Below are 21,107 nucleotides of genomic sequence, written 5' to 3'. Positions count from 1 at the left end.
CAGCTAGCATGGGGGGAAGGCAGAAGCGGCACGGTCTGGCAGCACCGGCTCCTCAGGACAAAGAGGCCTCTTGGGGTGCAGGGAAGCGTGGCACACATGTTGGATGATGCTGTTGGGTAGTTGCATTGTCCTGCAGTGTTAGGTGCTGTACGGACACGCAGCAAAAGACAGTCCCCGCCCTGAACAGCGCCCTCTCTAGGGCCTCACTCTTTGCAGGGGCAGCCTGTCACTCTCAGGGTGCAGCAGTCTGAGAGTCTCTGAAGTGCCAAAGCACGCACCTCACCTTGGAGGAGGCCCTGAGACATAAACCTTGGTATCAGAGGCCTGGTATGAGGCCTGAGGCCTAAACTAAAGTAATGGTCAAGACTTTGCTAACATAAAGCAAAGTTAAGCTGTGAGCCAGAGGCAGGCCCTGCTCGCAGAAGCTGGCAAGGAAAGGGCTGATGCTGCAGAAAGAGACACACCTAAAAGGTACTGGACACCAGATATCAGAATATTCGCATACTTGTACACTCCACACAGATAACAAGGAATAGGCTGACCCATCCCAATGACAGGGCCAAAAGGGTAATATGATGGATAGAGTTGTTTTGTTCGAACCAACATGTACAAGGTGAGAGGCGGCACCTTACTACATAGAGGGGTTGTACCTTGCTGCATAGAGGGGTTGCACCTCATACATCGGGAGTGATGTGTAACTTGTTAATACCTGTGTATAAGAATGCATCCCTGGGGCGGTGTCTTTGGCCGGCCGAGGGGGCATTGGAAAGTCCCGCTGGACTGAACTGAGTCCATTGCTAAGAGGCACTCTCTCGTAGTATGCCCTGTAGAGTAACAATCTAGAGGGAACTATCATTGTGTTCATACAGCAATAAACCTGGCCGACCTGCGTACCTTACGAGACTCTGTGGTCATTGGGGGTTCTCTTCGGGTCTGCTGTGTCAGCTATCTTCGAAGAGCTGGGACAGCACACAAAGGGAACACACGCACGCAGCCGAGTGATATCAACATTGAACAGAGCAGAGCACCACACCAGTAGCATCTGACAACACCTTCTCGAAAGCAAGGCTGGGGCGAGGGTGCAGGTGGGCACTGCCTGGACCCTTATGAGGATAATAAAGGTTAGGGTTAGGGTCTCCTCCATGTCACTTGATCTTTACTAAAGCCTTTGGCCTTGTCTGTGCTGGGGAGTGTGCCCTGATTCCAGCCACCACTGTCGCTGCAGTGATGCAGAGGCCGGATTTAAGCTGCCATTTGCCCCACTGCCCCTGATTTCACTCACGGCAAAGGCCCAGTGGGCCAAGCCGCAGATGTGCCTGCCTGCAGCAGGAGTTTGCACTGAAACAGCTACCCCCATGCCTGAGATTGGGGTGAAGCTCTGGCCCTTCTCAGCTCCCCCATGGAGTAAGGGATCTACATTTCCTCCAACTTGCTTGTAGCTGCTCAGGAGTCTCCCTCTTCCTCCTCCTCCCCCTCCCCCACCCTTTTCCTTTCTCCTCTGGATCTTTCTCCTTCCCCTTTTATCCTGTCTCCCCCTCCTTAGTTCTACCTCTCTTTCTCTCTTCCCCCACCCCCTGGCAAATCACCAGTCGAAAAGCCTCCCAGCATGTAGATTAGCCAGAGAGCCCCCACTAAAGTGAAAAAACCCACCACCACCAACCCTGGAGGCCCTGCCTCTTGTTCCATTTTTGCAGCTTTAACTGTACAAGCCTCTCTGTAATGAAGTAAGACGCCCTGCTGGGAAAATGGTCTTCTGCAGCGGAGAGAGAAGCGGGCCGCTGGTACGGAACGGCTGGGTTTTTCAGTGCGGCTTTTAGACGTCAGCCAACATCTTAAAATTTGCTTCCTCATGTGTATCGATAGCACGGGCTTCGAGCTCCTGCTGGAGCCGCCTGTGAGGGGGAGAGGGGGCCTCCGCAGACAGGTATCTGGGAGGGGGCATCTGCCAGTGGTACTAAATCATTAGGGTGCATAACAGGGTCTGAGTTTCAGAGATGCTGAGTGCTCTCCTCTACAGCTGCATCACTGGGAGCTGTGGGTGCTCTGGCTCAGCATCTTGAAAGAGGAGGATCTGAAAATCAGGTGCATGGTAACGATAGGACATTGCCTGTCTCTGGCCCCATCTGTCGGAGGATCTCAAAGAGCTTTACAAACATTAAGTGCTGCATGCTGCTCTCATTACCCCAGGTGTGACTCTGAAGTGAGTCCATCAGTGTGTGATAATGGAGTGACACCTGATTGATGCCAGCAAGTGGAGAGCCACATTTGGCTAATTAACTGGTTAGGCACCAGACAACCCCCCTGCAAGGCAGGTATTACCATCCCCAGATTACAGATGGGTAAACTGAGGCATGCCGCAGTTAAGGGCCTGATCCTGCCATCCCTACAGTATGGAGCATCATACTAGGTGAACAGTCTCATTGAGATCTTGTGGCAAGATGCTCCTCAGTGAAAGGGGGATGGAGTCAGGCATGGGAGCGCATGGCGAGTTGGTGACTGAGCTGGGAATAGTTAATTACCCGCATGGTTAACAATTTGTGCCTTCTTTATAATCAGAACGTTTCTAGCTTCAGTTTCCAGCCATTGGATCTTGTTGTACCTTTCTCTGCAGGGCTGAAGAGCCCTGTGTTGTGAGATTTCTGTTCCCTGTGTAGGTCCCTGTCGACTGTGATCGAGTCACCCCTTAACCTTTTTGTTAAGCTAAGCAGATCAGGCCCCTTGCGTCTCTCACTATAAAGCATTTTTTCCAATCATTTAATCATTCTCCTGGCTCTCCTGCAAACCACTGCCAGTTTATCAACAATTCTATGGCAGTTGGGCACCTAAATGCCATAGACTGAAACAGAAAGGGTGGCCCAATGGTTGAAGCATCAGCCTGGGTCTTGAACAATGAGGGGCGAGTCTCAGTCTCAGACTCCTTGGGCGAGTCACTTCTCCTCAACGTGCCTCAGTTTCCCATCTGTATAATGGGGATAACAGAACTGCCCTGCCTCACAGGTTGCTTGTGAGGATACACGCATTAAAGATTGGCAGATGCTCAGATACTACACTGGGGTAGACAACCTATGGCACGGCATGCGAGCTGATTTTCAGTGGCACTCATACTGCCCGGGTCCTGGCCACCAGTCCGGGGGGCTCTGCATTTTAATTTAATTTTCAATGAAGCTTCTTAAACATTTTAAAAACGTTGTTTACTTTACATACAACAGTAGTTTAGTTATATATTATAGACTTATAGCAAGAGACCTGCTAAAAACGTTAAAATGTATTACCGGCACGCGAAACCGTAAATTAGAGTGAATAAATGAAGACTCGGCACAGCACTTCTGAAAGGTTGCTGGCCCCTGTACTGTGCCAGTGGGGACCATAGCTGTATCGTGGATAGGGAAGTTCTTCTGAAAATCTCAGCCTAAAAATGTGGTCTAATTTTTCAGAGATTCTGAGCACTTGTAATCTGAAGCTCCTCTGAATATGAAGCTGATTATGTCAACCCTTGGATTTGGGTGCCTAACTTTGGGCACCTTCAGTTGAAAAAAGAATTAGGCCAAAGATTATTGAGCAGGAGAAGAACGTGAGCCAGGCCCTTAAAGTTGCGAAGTGTGTGGTGAAAACTGATCCATGCCTGCTTTTCCCTTGTACCTGCCCCGTAAACTGAAGAGCAGGTGGAGGCTGAAATGAGACTAAAGAGCAGAACATTTAGACCCAATAAAAGGAACTACTTCTTTAATGCCATGTGTGGTGAACCTGGAGGATTCGCTGCCAGAAGAGGGCAATGAGACAAATACTGTGGCTGGATTCTAAAAAGGCCAGGATAGTTTTATGACTGCTAATAACATTTGCAGCTATGCAAGCTATGCAAGCCAGGATAATAGGGGCAATCAAATCTTGTGCTTCAGGGCATAAAATGATCACTCATAGGGATACAGGAGGAATTTTGCTTCCATCTACAATGTTGCAACCTTGAGTAAGTACATTGTGGTTTCAAATTTCCTTCCTTTGCTGGGTCAGGTGCTGGCCATCACATTACATCAGGGTCCTGGTCCTGCATGGAGATCTGCTAACCTGGACCAATACACCTTTGCAAACTGCCCAGGTGAGACATTTTTGGTGGCAGACACAGGAATAGACCCTGTTCGCTAGACTACTCAACAAGTAGTGATCAATGGCTCCGTGTCTAATTGGCAGCCGGTATCAAGCGGAGTGCCCAAAGGGTCGGTCCTGGGGCTGGTTTTATTCAATATTTTCATTAATGATCTGACGGATGGCGTGGACTGCATCCTCAGCAAGTTTGCAGATGACATTAAACTGGGAGGAGTGGTAAATATGCTGGAGGGTAGGGATAGGATAGAGAGGGGCCTAGACAGATTAGAGGATTGGGCCAAAAGAAATCCGATGAGGTTCAACAAGGACAAGTGCAGAGTCCTACACTTAGGAAGGAAGAATCCCATGCACTGCTACAGACTAGGGACCAAGTGGCTAGGCAGCAGTTCTGCAGAAAAGGACCTAGGGATTACAGTGGATGAGAAGCTGGATATGAGTCGACAGTGTGCCCTTGTTGCCAAGAAGGGGAATGCAATTTTGGGGTGTATAAGTAGGAGCATTGCCAGCAGATTGAAGGACATGATCATTCCCCTCTATTTGGCATTGGTGAGCTCTCATCTGGAGTACTATGTCCAGTTTTGGGCCCCACACTACAAGAAGGATGCGGAAAAATTGGAAAGAGTCCAGCGGAGGGCAACAAAAATGATTAGGGGGCTGGAGCACATGACTTATGAGGAGAGGCTGAGGCAACTGGAATTGTTTGGTCTGCAGAAGAGAAGACTGAGGGGAGATTTGATAGCTGCTTTCAACTACGTGAAAGGGGGTTCCAAAGAGGAGGGATCTAGACTGTTCTCAGTGGTAGCAAATGACAGAACAAGGAGTAATGGTCTCAAGTTGCAGTGGGGGAGGTTTAGGTTGGATATTAGGAAAAACTTTTTCACTAGGAGGGTGGTGAAGCACTGGAATGGGTTACCTAGGTAGGTGGTGAAATCTCCTTCCTTAGAGGTTTTTAAAGTCAGGCTTGACAAGCCCTGGTTGGGATGATTTAGCTGGGAATTGGTCCTGCTTTGAGCAGAGGGTTGGACTAGATACCTCCTGAGGTCCCTTCCAACCCTGAGATTCTATGATTCTATCTCAACCATCTTTTCTCCATGAACACAGCCTTCTCTCGGTGGAGTAAACAGTGTCTGAAGTCATGAATTCTGTTGAATCCAAGAGAAACTCTCCCTTTTTTCAGTCCTCCCTTCAGATATCCCTTGGTGGTAGAAACAAACTCAGGGCAAAATTTCTCCTCTCTAATCAGCGCTGCTCCCACAGAGAGACAAAAGGTAGAACTTCCTCAAGAGGTGGGACTGGCTTTTCTTCTCCGCTCACTTTCTCTCCTAGTCTCTCCGAGTTCATCCCGGGCCAGGCCGATGGCGACATCATTAAATTCTGACAATCCTTAGGTCAGCAGAGATGCTTTACAACTCCCTGCCAGCTGGTTCTAAATTTAGAGGTCTCAGCATTAGGTAAAGTTTCCTTCCTCCGGATGGCACCTTTAATTGCATATGATAAGTGACTCTGGTCTGCGGGGGCTGGGGAAGAGGGAGGGTGATTTAAGGAAGAGAAGGGGAAGGGGAAGGTTACAAGGGACACGGCAGCAAGGAGATGGAGAGAGGCAGACAGTGAGAAAGCACTTTGCCACTCCTAAATGGCCAGTGAAGCTAAGCAGCCTGGCATTTCTCTTATTAGAACCTGTCTGGCTGCAGGAGAGATGCCACTTTTGACAACACGCAGGGCACTTGATCTGCTAGCTGATGTAAAGGAAGGCAGTTCCACCAATGTCAGTGGTGTGATGTGGTTTCACGACAGCTGAGGAGCCTGGCCTGGGGGTTATTTTTACGTTGGGTTCCTGAAAATCAAAGGCCAGAAAGGCCTCGTAGGTCACCCATTCCTCTCCAATTACCCGCTGTCTCCTTTTTCTGAGCGAAGACAGAGCGTGGCTGAACGAGGGCTCATTAAGTCCTCCCACTTGATGGAGATCCTCTTTGCACAGGCTGTCTTAGCTGTTGCTCTGGGTGGTTTTAGCTAAGCTGTGAGAGTGTATACTTCACTGTGTCAATGAGCAGCTTTTCACATGGGTCCCAGAGTCCCACTAAGGGGGCACTGCTTTGGCATTAATGGCTGGGGAATCTAGGAGTAACTAGTGTAGCACGTAATCAGCCGGTGGAACTCTCTGCCACAAGAGACTGTCAAGCCAAGACAAATTCCAGGCTAGTCTCTATCAGCTGGGGATTTCTCTTGCCTTTGGACTCTTGTGGAAGCCCTACCAAGGTTCATTGTGCTCCCTTCACTCGTACTGGGCACTGAGCGCTGCCTGCCCCTGAGATGGGCTTAACACCTCAACTCCCCCCAAATCGGTGGGAGTTGGCTAGCAGGAGTAAGTCCTTACCCAGCCACTGGCAATGGAAAGAGCATCTGGGTCCGGAGAGGTTGGGACGCAGCTGGACCCTGCACTTGCTTTTCTTACTAGCTGGGTGGAAGGATGGGCTTGGGGGGAAAGTGCTGGGCTTGAGCTCAGGAAATAGGAGTTCATTTCCTGGCTCTGCCACAGGTTTCCTAACTGAGCTTGGGCGAGTCACTTCATCTGTCTGGGACTCATCTCCCCATCTGTTAAATGGGGGTGAGAGTATTGCCGTTCTTCCCAAGTGTGTTCTCTGTTACCTGTATTTAAATTGTCAGCTCTTTGGGGCAGGAACTCTTTCTTATGTGTGAATACAGCACCTCATGTGATGGGCCCCTGATCTCCTTCAGGTCCTGTAGGTGCTACCAGACTCTGAACAATAATCCCCGGTGCTCATGTGAGTGGAGAGGCTTGGCAGCAACTGTCTGATGGTGCAGTGCTTCTGTTTTATTATCCCTTAAACTGACACAACAAAATCAGATCTGGCTGCTTAAACCAGCACAAATCTTCCATGGGGTGGCTACTCAGCAGCTGTCAAGTTCCACGGCAGGGCCAGGATTAGGCTGGGGGAGTTCAATTATTTAAAACTCTCACATTTCCTCTGTCTTGGTGTCTATATTTCCTGCATGTTGCTGTAATTTGCTCTCCGTATATCCATCTCCCATCTTTCTCCTTTGCTATCTGGAGCAATTTCTCTCCTGGCTCGCCACGTCCATCTTTCTCCCGCCGTGACACAGATCTATGGATTTTACTCTGGAGCCTCCACCGTGCTGGAATCGGGGGAGGAGGGAGCTGGTTATTTGTTACCAAAGGTTCCGGAGAAGAATGTTTTGACATGATGGAATGTCTCATCTTGAGCAGCAAGCTCCTGTCATCTGTCATAAGACACAAGAGTGGCTTCTTCCTTTATTCCACTGCCAGCGCTCTCCCCTACAGCATTGGCATATCCAGCAATGTCCCTGGGATATATGTGAGGTGAACAGATGTCTGCTCTGCTCCCCACCCAACCAGCTGTCACTAGGAGAGAGCTCTTCATTTTCCCCAGGTTTGGCATCTCTGACCACCAGGAGCCTGGCACGAATGCTCGTAAGGGTCATGATTCGCCAAAAGAATCAGCTGCCTTACTGAGTGTGATTCCATGTCTGCGTGGCAGTGTCCAGGCCCCACAGCATCCTGAAATGGTTTCTTAGGGGACAGTCGCTGGTTTGGTTCTTCCAAAGTGGAGAGGGTATTTCCAGGCGCGTAAGAACATGAACATAAGAAGTACCGTATGAGACCACCAGTTGCTTGTCCACTTTGGTATTCTCCCACCAACAATGGCTAGTGCCCAGTGTTTCCAAGGAAAGTGCAAGAAACCCCATATTACATGACACTGGGGTCTGTACTTTGCAAAATCTGTTGCTCAGATGCTTCCATTGACGTCTATATTACATGGGTCACCAAATCACCTGTTGGAGCTGAACCCATCTCTTTCCCTGCCTTCCAGACCCAAATGTGACTGAGCCAGGACTCTGCTTTTTTGTTCTGGTCCACATGGTCCTTCCACATTGTAAAGACTCCATGGCCAGCCATAAGCCCCTGTTGCCTGAGCTAGAAGAGTACTTCAGCCTTAAGTGTGAGCAAGTAGAAGGCTCTTATCCTGGGTGCCATCTGACCACTAGAGGGCGACATAATCATACTTAGCCAGGGCATCACATTAGCACCTGCTGGTGACATCTATTTCCTAGTCTCAGGTACATATGCAGCTAGCAACTGGGGCCAGGTGTGTTCCCTGCTTGCATTAGCGCTGGCTGACACCAGTAAAGTCTCTGCTCCAGGCAGAACATGTGAGGATCTCCATGGAATTCCTTTTTCATCTGCTGCTTTAACCCCATATTTTTCCAAGAGCTGCTTTGCTGGAAAGATTTCCCCATAGGAGTTGCCCCGAGACAGACAACCCTCTTCTTTGCTGTTGGGAACGTGGATGGACTCTCCTTTCTCCCTGCAGGAGCTCAAACACGGACAGACAAGCGAGGAGAAGGCAAAACTCTTTTGTGACCTCTGGTGCTGTTCCTTTGTGAGAGCAGGTTGTGTTGGTTCCAGCTCCCACCCAGCACAGACTCCTCCAGTCTGTGTTCCCAATGGCATTTGGATGGGTTCTCTCGCCCCCGAGGAAAGCCAGACAGGGGTCTCTGGAGGTGTTGAGCCTCAGCTGGCCAGTGGGTTCTAGGTGAGTGACTCTGGTCCACATTCTGCGCTCAGAGGCATTAGTGTGAGTTTCGAATGTCTGTCTCTGACAGTGGAGTTGCTCAGAGTGAAACTGGTGTACCTGAGAGCAGAATCTGGCCCTGACGGCTCACCTTCTGGGTCCAGGCCTGAGTCCAGACCACCAGTGTAACGCTAACCATCCCCAGAAACTCAGAGATGCTTGCAAAACAAACCTGAGTTTGTCAGTACCCCAGACCAAGTGAGGCTCTTCCTTGGGGAGGCTTTCCAGAGCCGAATGAAACTTCAGGCGTCAGTGGAGACAAAGAACCAAAAATCCCTTAGCAGCTTCCCCTGCCTTTTTCTATTCTCCCTCTGCCAGAAACGAGCGCCAGTGAAACTTTCCCTCCCGTCTCTGCTGTGACAGAAGGGCCTGGGTGAGCTTTTGTCGGCTGTGGTGAATTCGGCTTAGGGACATCGGTGCAGGTGTGACATCGGGAATATCTGACGGATTTGTACTCACAGAGGGAAGCACTTGGAGGGGAGTGTCACCAGGAGAGGCAAGGAAATGTGCTTCCCACTGTTTGTGTGGAGGTGGGCAAGACGCCCCGGGAGGTTCGTGTGAGTGGGAGATAATGCGCTTCCCCGGGTGGCTGACGGCATGAGGAAAAAGTGCCTCCCCAGACATATGCACTATCTCCTGGGAGCACAAACACACACCTTGGGGCATCGCTTAATTAGCATAGGCACAAGACATACGGCTGCTAGAATGAATTCTCTTCTATTGAGGTTTTTATTCCACGCCCACGTCCGTCGTATCTGAGGGCACGTCCACGTTGCAGCCAGAGGGTGTGTACTCCCGCTAGCTCTCTCAAATTAGCAGTGAGCATGCTGCGACATGGGCTTCACTGCGGGCTGCATAGGTGAGTTCCTAGTGGGTCACGTGTGCTTGTGCAGTCCGCCCCGAAGCCCACACCACAGCGACCGCCCTTAGGTTTTGAGCGCGGGTATGTCGACGCAAGCTGCCATTCCCAGCCTCCCGGCTGCAGGGAAGATGTACTCTGAGTGGCTCCTGGTAGCGGGCTAGGCGGCACAATTAGCATCTGTCGTGCCCGTGTCACTGGGAAGAAAGATTGGGGTGATGCTTGAGGTTCATTCCCGTCCTCAGGAGGTGAAGGGGGAAATGTGAGGAACCCAGCCCCGGAAGAAAGCAAAGGGAGAAGTCCAGATGAAGGCACTGTTTCTGTGATACTGGGAGGCTATTGGCAGGCTCAGATTAACACCCACCAGCCCCGATCTCTCCTGCTCCCAGGGTTGCTCTCCTGGCCGAAGTCACTGCATGGCACCCCCATGGCATGAGCAATCCCGCTGTGACCATGACAGTGAGCACCTCGCCTTCCATGTTGAACCTTGGTCCCTGTGGCAAAGCAAGCATAGCTGCAGTAAGAGCGCAGCGAGGGCCTTCCAGAGACAGGGTGTCTGCAGCAGGAATCCCGCCGGACCAAAGCCCGAGAGGCCGAATGCCAACCATACCCCCCTGGCATTGGCGGCTCCCAGCCACAAGGCACTGCGAGTTTCTTGCAGTCTGCTCCCGTTAGACTTCAGATGCTCGGCACCGCTGCCCGCTGCAGGATTTGCCCTCTGAGTTCAAGGTCAGCCATCTGCAGCCTGCAATGTGCAAGGGCTCAGACTAGCTGATCATGATGGTCCCTTCCGGCCGGCTGGGCTATGAGTGTTTGAATGTGCTGCACTGGCCGATCTCCTTTCCCGTCTCTTGGGGGTCTGGGAAGTGACCGAGTGTTTCAGCAGCGCTCTGACCTGCAGAGCCCAGAAACCAAGGTGGCTTTGGCACAGGTGCCAACTTTCTCCGGGGCGGTGGGTGCCTGTGCCCCCTTGCCCCTTTCCCCACCCCTGGCAGCGCCCCAATTCCATCCCCGCCCTTGTCCCCGCCTTCATTCCAACCCCATCCCGAAAATCCCCACCCTAACTCTGCCCCCTCCCTGCCCCTACTGGATCCCTTCCCCAAATCCACGCCTCTTCCTCCAGTGCACTGTTCCCCCTCCCTGCCCCAAGAATCAGCTGTTTCATGGTGCAAGCACTGGGAGGGAGTGGGGAGAAGCAGGACGCGGTGGCATTTGTGGAGGTGGAGGTGAGCTGGAGCAGGGGGGAGGGGTGGGGCCACCAAATTTTTTCTGTGGGTGCTCCAGCCCCAGAGCACCCACGGAGTGGGTGCCCATGGGCTTTGGTTCTGCTGGGACACAGTTGAAGCTAGTCATCGCTGTGAAGGTGCTTCTCCTCACCAGTCTAATTAGAAAGCCAACAGCTAGGAGCTGCAGCATCTCCTGGCTTCCCCTCTGCTACCACCAGCATCTCCCACTGCTGAGGCCACCTCATCCCTGCCAATCAAGCCACCCATGCTGCGTCTAAGTCTCCTCTTTGTCCTTTTCCGTCCTGCCCTCTGTGAAGCTGCCATGGGGGAATCCCGCACCTTGCCTAGCAAGTCTGATCTCAGCTGCAGGGAGTATTTGCATGTGCTGCGATTTGCATACCTTCTTAACTAGCTCGCGTTTGCTTCCGCACTTCCTCTGAGAACAATTTGTGGGAACTCGCCAAGTCCCAAGCTTATCACAACTGATAACGATCCACACATGAAAGGGAGCGTCCACCTGCTGCCACGGCTGGGAATGGCCTTGGGCACCTCTCCCAGTTCTCACTTGCTTCTTTGCAGAGGCCTTTAACCTGCCAGACACCCCGGGAAGACGGATGATGGGAGCACGGCACGTAGCAAAGGCGGACTGAGGCCATTCACGCCATGCATGCTGCTCTGTCAAAGAATCTGGGAGGGAAGGCGAATGGCATTTCCCTGCTCTGAAGCCAGAGGCAAGGGGGAGAGATGGGCCCAAGGAAGCTCAGTCTCACACCTCAAAGTGGAAGATACCAACTCAGAGGCATTTTATCAATGGATACGCCTATCTCCTGTAACCTGACAGTGCCGGGGTTCCATTCCATCCCCCCTAGACACAAGAAACCTGAGTCACTGTGGCTTGACTCCAGTGGTACAATTATTATGATTATTTATTAACTACAGGATCGCCCAGTGCTAGGTGCTGTACACGCATATAGGAACGTAGGACGGGAAAGGGGCCTGCTGGGTCAACGTGTCCAGACCCTGCTCTTGCAGGGAACTTCGTCATATAATCCCATTCCTCAACTGATCAAGCTCCATCTTAAAACTAGTTTCCTTCTACTGCTCCTAGTGGGAGGTTGCTCCAGAACCTCCTAATGGTTAGAAACCTGCTTCTAATTTCTGCCTCTGTTGACTCCTGGCCAGTTTATCCCCATCTGTTCTGGGGCCAGTGTTGTCCTTTAGCCGGGGTTCCCTCCCTGATGTGTTTATGGAGAGCAATCAGCCTTCGCTTAGCTTGGGTTGTCTAGTCCAGCAATTTCAGTCCCCTCCGGTGAGACAGGCTCTCCATCCCCCTAATCATCTGAGAGACAGCGCCTGCCCCGAAGAGCCTGCACTTGAAAAGGACAAAATGCAGGCTTGGAAACGGGCATTGGGTGGTGAAAGTGACACGCACAAAGGTCATGGTTCCAGGGTGTCCTGACTCCCTAGCCGATACCCTGCCACCAGACAGCATTGCCTCCCTGATATGCTGGAGTTACGGCGTTGGTGAGACCCCATCTGGAATACTGTGTGCAGTTCTGGTGTCCCATGTTCAAGAAGGATGAATTCAAACTGGAACAGGTTCAGAGACGGGCTACGAGGATGATCCGAGGAATGGAAAAACTGCCTTATGAAAGGAGACTCAAAGAGCTTGGCTTGTTTAGCCTGGCCAAAAGAAGGCTGAGGGGGGATATGCTCGCCCTATATAAATATATCAAGGGGGTTAACGTTAGGGAGGGAGAGGAATTATTTAAGTTTAGTACTAATGTAGCCACGAGGACGAATGGGTATAAACTGGATATTAGGAAGTTTAGACTTGAAATTAGACGAAGGTTTCTGACCATTAGGGGAGTGAAGTTCTGGAATAGCCTTCCGAGGGAAGTAGTAGGGGCAAAAGACTTTCCTGGCTTTAAGACAAAGCTTGATAAGTATATGGAGGGGATGTTATGATAGGATCGTTAATTTGGGCAATTGATCTTGAATTACCACCAGACAGGTCTGCTCAATGGTCTGCGGGGAGATGTTGCATGCGATGGGTACTGAGTTGCTGCGGAGAATTCCTTCTTGGGTGCTAGCCGGTGACTCTTGCCCACATGCTCAGGGTTTAGCTGATCGCCATATTTGGGGTCGGGAAGGAATTTTCCTCCAGGGCGGATTGGCAGGTGCCCTGGAGGTTTTTCGCCTTCCCCTGCAGCGTGGGGCACGGGTCGCTTGCTGGTGGTGTCTCTGCAGCTTGAGGTCTTCAAACCATTTTTGAGGATTTCAATAACTCGGTCCTGGGATAGGGGTTGTTATAAAATTGGATGGGTGGGGTTCTGTGGCCTGCCTTGTGCAGGAGGTCAGACTAGATGATCAGATTGGTCCCTTCTGACCTATGAGTCTATGAGTCTATGAGTGACTGCATGGGGGATGTTCACAGGGGTAACTCGGCAACCAGCAGGGCAGCATAGGGCACTTATTAAAACGAAAGCTTAAGCCCCACAGGAGGGGCTGAAGGGGGTTCTTGCCTCAGGCAACAGCAGTTCATCTGGGCCTCCATCAATGCTAATGGATCTTTGCTGGTATCAGGCGGTGGGAGGGTGGCCTCAGTCTAAGTGGTCTGGGTGAATGGTGGGTAACCCCAAGAGAGGCATTCACTGCTAGCACTGACTCGCAAGCCAACAGGAATTAATGGTGCAGAACAGCTTGTAGAAATTGGCAATATAACCTAGTGGCTAGGGCACTCAGCTGGGACTCAGGAGATCTGGCTTCCACTCCTGGCTGGGCCAGTGACCACTGGGCAAGTTGTTTCCCTTCTCTGATCCCCCTTCCTGCCCCTTGTCTTATCTATTTAGGCTGTAAGCTCTTTGGGGCAGGGACTGTCTCTCTCACTACATGTGTGTACAGCGCCTAGCGCAGTGGAGCCCTGATCTCAGTCCGGGTCCAGGCCTTTAGGCACTACCGTGCTATAAATAATCATAACTGGGCCATTTGTTTTCCTAGCATAGTCAGAAAAACATCCCAAGCGAAACAGAACGACTCCATAATGTTCCCAGCTAACTGCCGGGGAGGGGCGCTAGTCTGGGAAATCATACGTTTGTCGGGAGACAAGTGGAGCAGAAAATGTTTTTTGGTAAGAATCGAAGGGCCTTCCCAAAATGTAACTGCCTGTATGGAAGAGGAACATTGAATCACTGAGTATCAGAGGGGTAGCTGTGTTAGTCGGTATCCACAAAAACAGTGAGGAGTCCAGTGGCACCTTAAAGACTAACAGATTTATTTGAGCATAAGCTTTTGTCTCAAAGGGGGTTTTTTACCCATGGAAGCTCATGCCCAAATAAATCTGTTAGTCTTTAAAGTGCCACTGGCCGCCTCATTGTTTTTATTGAATCACTGGGAAGTCAGCACCCAGCCGAGGGTAAACAGATTACTACACCTTGTGCTCAGAAGACAGTGACAGTCGTGCTGACTGCTCTTTCAAACCAGAATGCTCCAAACTAAAGCCCAGGAGATGCCTTTCAGGAGGCTGCCGAGCAGAACAATCTGCTTGTTTTGCGGTTGCTAATTTATTTTATTAGGAGGGGGGGAAAAAAACCTTTAAAATCAAGCATGTGTTTGACAAATGGAACCGTTCGGTCTCTAGAAATCCAGCTAGCAGTTCTCATCACAGGTAAAACATACAGAGCCAAATCCTCAACTGGTTTAAATTGGCGTGGCTTCTTGGATTTCACTGGGACTACACAGATTTACACCAGCTAGGACCTAGCCCGTGGCAACCCCACCTGTTGTAAGGCCTATACAAGTGAGGATGACTGTTAATGGGGACTGTTCTGCCTTATGACCAAAAGCTGAGAGACTTTTTCAGGGGCTGATCCTACTCCGAATATAGCACCTGGCAAACTAAGCATTAGGGTCAGGCCCCACTTCTGTCTGTAGATGCGGCCCAGTGGGGGTATTGGGTCAGTATGGACAGAGGGAGAAGAGCGCCCCCTACTGAGTCATCGCCTGCACTGCCTGCAACAGCGGCTGGGATTTCCCTTGGGCGTCTCCCATCCAACTGCTGAACAAACACCCTAGTCAGAGCATGGCTACAGGCTGACATGCTAGTTGCAGCGGCAGGAATGCCGTGATACCAGTCAGAGGGCCCCGGCGGTCCCGTGCCGCCCCTCAGCGGGCACCGACGGTCTCATGATACCAAAGAGCGCCACCATTTCCCTGCCACCGATCAGAGTGTGAGCCCAGAGAGCGCCGATGGTCTCACCCCACGAGTGAGAGAGCTAGCTACTTCTGCTACCGCCAATCAGTGCTGCCGTCCACTTGTCTCCCTGAGACCAGCACCCTGTAAACGAGGGCCCTGGAGCTCGCATTTTTAAGAGCCAATTGCTGACGAGAGAAGGAGCCTTTGGGCGTTGTTTCTATTTTGCTCTAAGCCGTGGTCAGGCTTCCCCTCCCGCTGCCCAGAGGGGATAGAAGTGGCATGTGAACAGGAGCGGCACCAGGGTTTTTGGCGCCCTAGGTGGGGTCCTTCCGTGCACCTGGTTGTCAGCAATTCTGCAGCGGGGGGGTCCTTCCACGGTCCCGGTCTTTGGGGCACTTCAGCGGTGGGTCCCGGAGCGAGTGAAGGACCAGCCGCCGAATTGCCGCCGAAGACCTGGAGCGTGGAAGGACCCCCCACCGCCAAATTGCCGGCAAGCGTGGCAAAATGCCACCCCCCCCAAATCCTGGCACCCTAGGTGACCTAGTTCGCCTAAATGGAAGCGCCGGCCCTGCATGTGAACAGGCTCTCACAGGCTGGGGAAGAGGCGAGTGTGCTGATTTACTGGCCCATAAAGGGTGGGGGCCACCAGGGCCACACGAGGGGAATGGATGAAGGCGCAGTGGGGCTGACGATGCGTTCCGAGATGTGTCTCTCTCTCCCCAAGCGAGCGAATGGCCTGGGAGAGGCAACCCACGGGTGGGGGTGGAGAGAGATGAGGAATTTACGAGCCCTCGTAAAACGTTTTCTGTGCGGCTGTAATTAATGGGCGGGAGGGGCCGGCTTGCGCGGGAAGGTGGAAGCCTGCAGCAGAGGGGCTGCACATGCTACGGAGCAGCTGCCACATAAAAGGAGCCGTTGCTGCAGATGCGGCAGTTTGCGTTTCTCTCTCTTGTCAGTTGGGGCCCCGGCTCGGCTGCTGTTATTGCTCAGTTCAATAGTTCATTTTCACATAAACCAGAGGGTTGGTGCTTTCTTTTTTCTTACCCTCTTTTGTTTTGGGGGTGTTTTTTTAAAATCTCTCTGGCGACGCCTCCGATCTGCCTAAAAGCTTTAAATTTACAGCTTGCCGCACGGCGTGGCCTTTCTTTCCCAGGCCTCAGAGACTAGCCTCCTGCATTTCACTGCAGCATCATCCCACTTCTCCCCTCCGGTACCAGGCCCCACTGCGCTCCCCCTGCACCGGGAGGATGCCACAGTGGGAAGGGAGGGTGTTGTTGGCACTGTGGAGCTAGATTAACTAGATTGTGTGAACGTAATGTGGGGGAATGGAGAGGTGGAGGTGCAGGAGAGTGAATGCATGAGTAGCAGAGGAAGGCGATGGGTGTGGGATCCGGGCAGCACCTCACTCGTGAAGTTTCTGCGTGACTAGAAGCCACAAAAACACACTGGGGCTGTCACCGTTACACACCTACCCAAGCTGTGGGCTTTGGCTCTGGAATCAGATCTGAGGCCAGACTTTTTCCAAGTCCAATCGCGTTGGGATCTGGTTCAGCCCTTCCAGAGACAGATCCATGCTGCAAAGCTCCCCGCCCATCCGTAGGCAGAGTCTGGGGGAGTTCAGCTCTGTGGTTTTCAATCGGGCCCTTCTCTGGTTTATAGGCTTTGCAGCCCTGTAATGCCCCCAGTTTCAATGGGGCAACACATTTGTATGTATACATCACATCCAACATACACTAGGCCCTGTACCTGTGCAGAGGAAGGCCCAGGTCTTCAGCTGGCGTAAATTGGGGTATCTCCAGGGGTGCAATGTCCATTTACACCAGCAGAGATTGTGGCCCATTGTCTCTGCCCTGAAGTGCCCACGCTCTGGAGATAGACGGATGGAGGGTGAAGAGTTGGGGTCAGAGCAGAATCAGGCCCTATCCCTTCAGCAAACAATAGTGCAAACCACCATTTGGCTGGTGATTTGTTGGTGAACCCAGGGCCAGTCAGGCTCTGTGTGCCCACCTGTAACAGGTGGATAACAATCCCTACCTACCTGGCAGTGACACTTACACAGTTAATGTCTGTGGCAGGCTAGGGGAACTTTGGCTGAAGGATGTGGCAGACCTGCTAAGCATCACTCATGATTAGTTTGCTGTATTGCCAGCCCCATGGGGTCTTCATATTTGCCTTCTGGGTTTTGGCCTTTAGGTCACGCTCGGGTCACATTTTGAAGTTTTCTCCATCCCCACAGGAACTATAAACTTTTGTGATGAAAGCCAAGATTCTCACATGATCACCTGACTCCAGGAGTTGGGGCTTTCAGGAAAAAAACACCAGTTATGGTGAGAGTCAGGGTCAGATTGCCCGAGAGTTTGTTAGTATTATTGTCACACTTCTTCTTATTTGCTTTTAAACTAAAGCAGCTTTTCAGAGCGGGGGAGTGGGTCTTGCGGTTAAGGCAACAGAGTGGGCCTCAGGCACTCTGTGTTCTTGTCCCAGCTGTGCCACAGACTCACTGCGTGACCTCGGGCAAGTCACTGAATCTCTCCAGGCCTCAGTTCTCCATCTGTAGACTGGGGACAATAGCACTTTCTCCCACCTTTTGCCAAGACAGGGACTGTCCCATACTCAATACCTCGCACCGGGGGGGCCTGATCTCGGTTGGCCGCCAAGATGCTACCAAAAAGCAGGTAGGAGGTAGCAATTAATAACGAATGCAGAGTTAACGAGGGCGCTGCTCCCATCCCAACTTGATGCTGAGGAGATCTGCTCCGAGGACAGTCACGGGGGGCCATGGGCGCTGCCCAGAGGATCTGTGCTGGGATGAGTGCTCAGAAAAGGCCCCATCTGGGTAGCAGAGAGAGGCTGCCTGTCCACCTTCCGCCAGGGTGATCAGTGACAGGAGGAAGGCCAGCTCCTGGAAGCTGGCAGCTCAGCAGTGGGAGCCATGCCACAGTGTCTTTGCTAGGGCAGCCCGGGGCTCAGGTGAGGCTGTTCTGCCGAGAAGCCGGGGAGAGATCTGAAGTGACATTTGCCGTGGTGCTGTGACTCACATTGGCGTATTGTGGTAATGGCGAGGGAGGAGAATGCCTGCACCACTCTCATTTGGGGCTGGGAGGTGTCACAGTCTGGACAACTGGAAACCACTATTCTCCCATGAATTTGGTCAACTGCACATGCTAACACCTGCTCTGCAACACACCTCGGGAGTGGGTGTGCAGAACAAGAGGGCAAGGGAGTGTGTGGGCATCCGGGCATGGGGAGGGGGATGGATGTACCGTGGCCGGTGTTGGAGAAACCATGCGTCTCTGGGGAGGTTCTGCAGTGCGTTTTGTACATGTGTGTGGGTGTGAGGGGTTGGGCATGGGTGATCTAGCGTGATGTATGCATGTATATTGGTGCACGGTGGGTTCCCATGGGTTTGTATGCGGTACTGTATATGTGTGCCTGTGTTGTGTGCACAGGTGTGGGGGGGGGTGTACACAGACTTGCATGGGGTGCATTAGGTGGAGCCTGACCTTGTTGTGCATGCATGAGTGTGTACACAGCATGTACACACTTGTGATTACGGGTTGCTTGGGGGGAAGTAGGTCTGGGCCCGTGTTAGTGGGTTGTATGGAAATGTGTGTCAGGAGTGTGTGTGTGTGCACTAGTGTGGTACGTGTGGGGTGCGTATACGGGGTGCTTGTGTATTTGGGGAGGGGGGCACATTGAGTCTCCACATGCTCTCTGGGGGTAGCCCTATCCCAACCCACTTCCCCTGTGCCAGTCCCAGCTGGTGAGCACTGTAGGACAGGCTCCATGTATGATCTCTGGTTGGTGCGGCTCGGGGCGTGATAGCAGGTCATTGGGAATAACCTTGGTCTTTCTCCCCAATAGCTCCTCCCATCTCCATCTCCGTCATTGCTGCGGACACGCCCGCCCCCTTCAGCCGCTACCAAGCGCAGAACTTCACCTTGGTCTGCATAGTCTCTGGAGGGAAGCCTGCCCCGATGGTGAGTACAGCAAGCGCACAGGAGACCCCGTGGCACTTTGGTTCCTGCCCCGCATACCTGGTGCTGCCTGCCTGCCGAGCCGTCCATCTCTCCAGCCCTGCAAGCCACTCTCACGCAATGCAAGCCATGCTCATGGAGTGCAGGCACTCGTGCAGTGACTACAAGGTTGGTACAGTGAGCGCAGGAGCAGCAGCGCCAACCTGCCCTGCCAGGACGGCGGGGTGGCATCTGCAGAGCCTGCAGAAGGCATGATATGAAATCAGGAGCAGCGGAGTTATCTACAGGCCATAGGGACAGTCCCATGTGTCTGCATCGCTACGGTCAAAGCTGAGAGCATGCAGGCTGATGGGCGAATGGGCCTGATGCTTTGTTTGGAGCACACCCTGGAGTAGACGTGCTTCCCCAGCCCTCCAGGGACCCTTCTCCCCAGTGCAGATAGTAACCCTCCACTCCGGCCTCCTTCCCAGGGCTGATCTCCCTTGTAGGATTCCCCAGCTGCCACCACCCTCAGTGCGCTCGTTCCTTGCCATCTTCAGTTCTGGTCCCAGCAGCTCCACGCCGTGCTGAGCCTGGTGCTGAGACGCTGCTGTGAACTCTGAAGCTGTGTCTCGTTGTCAGTAATGACGCTGCAGAGGAATCTACTGGGGTCAGACAGGTTAACCGGCCTGTATGTTACCTGGCTGGGCACAGGTTTGTGCCTCACCAAGTGAAAATACAAACCAGGTGCCAGCCAGGAACCAGGATGTTTTCAGCCTCTTGAGCATCCTGGGTTGGTGAGACCCTGACTCAAACTGGCCTGGTGTGGAGGAGATGGAGATGAATGGGTTTTACCCTTTGCTTGCCAGGCAGCAGCCGACCCCACAACCGGAATTAGGTTCCGTTTTCTTCCAGTCAACAAAGAAATCTGCCCCCAGGCAGTCCGGTTGGGATTGGGACCCCGTCCCGCTGGCAGGGACGTCAGGAAGAACAGTGGCCTCGGCTTGGGCTAGCCGTCCAGCCCAGCTGGGGTGCCCTGAAGGCCTGGGGTCAAATCTAGTTTTAAACCACAAGGGAAACGCTAGTTCCTGATTTTACAGACTCATCTCGCAGCGCAGTCTGAAGGGAGTTGCCTGGGACTGTACTAACGGCGGGTGAGGGAGGTCAGGTGTGAGGTTCATCGGCAGAGCTGACAGGTGGACTTCTGCTCGCTTCACTGGTGGAATCCACTCCTGATCACCCGCAAACTGCGAACAAACCAAACCAATGTCATTGCCCGCCAGGCACAAATTCTGTGGCAATGCCAAAGGCTTCCATGGAGGAGACCAGGTGGAGCTGCTGCCCCCTACTGGCGGCTGTTGAAGGCTGTGATATTGCCCCCACCCCCAGTCTACACCAGCCAGCTGTGAGTGGGAACACTAGTGTCCAGGCACTGAGTCATCCACACCTGCTGTGGGATGGGTGGTAAAAATGGCCAGGCCCGGTCTCTGCTAGCGCTGCTGCCCTTGGAGACACGCTGGTGGGTGTGTAAAGGGGTGTGTGTTAGGGGGAGGTTCAGGTGGGAAGTAGTGCGGCCACAGGCTCTTGGGAGAATTGCCTTTGCCTTGGGGAGGGAGGAGAAAGGCAGCACCATGTTGTCAGTTCCCAAGAAGGATGTAGGTACGGCGGTGGGGGTGGGGATAGGTCAGGGAGTGGGTGTGAGTGCAGGTGGTGGGGACAGTAGGTACGGATGGAGCATGGGTGATGCTAGGTATAGGTGGAGTGGGGGTAGCGATGGGTATAGGTGGAGTGGGGATAGCGGTGGAGGGAGTAGGGTGGCAGAGGGTACAGGCAGAGCTGATGGGCACGGGTGGGGAAGTAGGTATGGACGGAGAGGAGACGATGCTAGGTATAGGTGGATTGGGGGGTAGCAGAGGCAGATGGTACAAGCAGCGCTGATGGGCACAGGTGGGGAGGTAGGTATGGATGGAGTGGGGACAGCGGTGGAGGGCATGGGATGGCAGAGGGTACAAGCAGCACTGACAGGCACAGGTGGGGAGGTAGGTATGGATGGGGTGGGGGTAGCGGTGGGTACAGGTGGAATGGGGAGTAGCGGTGGGTACAGGTGGAGTAGGAGCAGTGGTGGAGGAAGTGGGA

At 52.7% G+C, this 21,107-nt stretch overlaps 1 protein-coding gene across 2 annotated transcripts in view; it reads left to right on the top strand.

Moving 5' to 3' along the window:
• The window catches only part of IGSF21 (immunoglobin superfamily member 21), a 263,204-nt gene that overhangs the window by 219,376 nt on the left and 22,721 nt on the right, over nucleotides 1-21,107 (top strand). For both annotated transcript variants that reach the window (XM_050931343.1, XM_050931344.1), the window contains exon 5: nucleotides 18,880-18,995. In XM_050931343.1, coding sequence (XP_050787300.1) covers nucleotides 18,880-18,995 — 116 coding nt within the window. The remainder of the gene's footprint in view (nucleotides 1-18,879; nucleotides 18,996-21,107) is intronic.

Source organism: Gopherus flavomarginatus, chromosome 21, assembly GCF_025201925.1.
Source record: "Gopherus flavomarginatus isolate rGopFla2 chromosome 21, rGopFla2.mat.asm, whole genome shotgun sequence".
Taxonomy (NCBI): Eukaryota; Metazoa; Chordata; order Testudines; family Testudinidae; genus Gopherus; species Gopherus flavomarginatus.
This window is presented reverse-complemented; position numbering and strand designations above follow the sequence as displayed.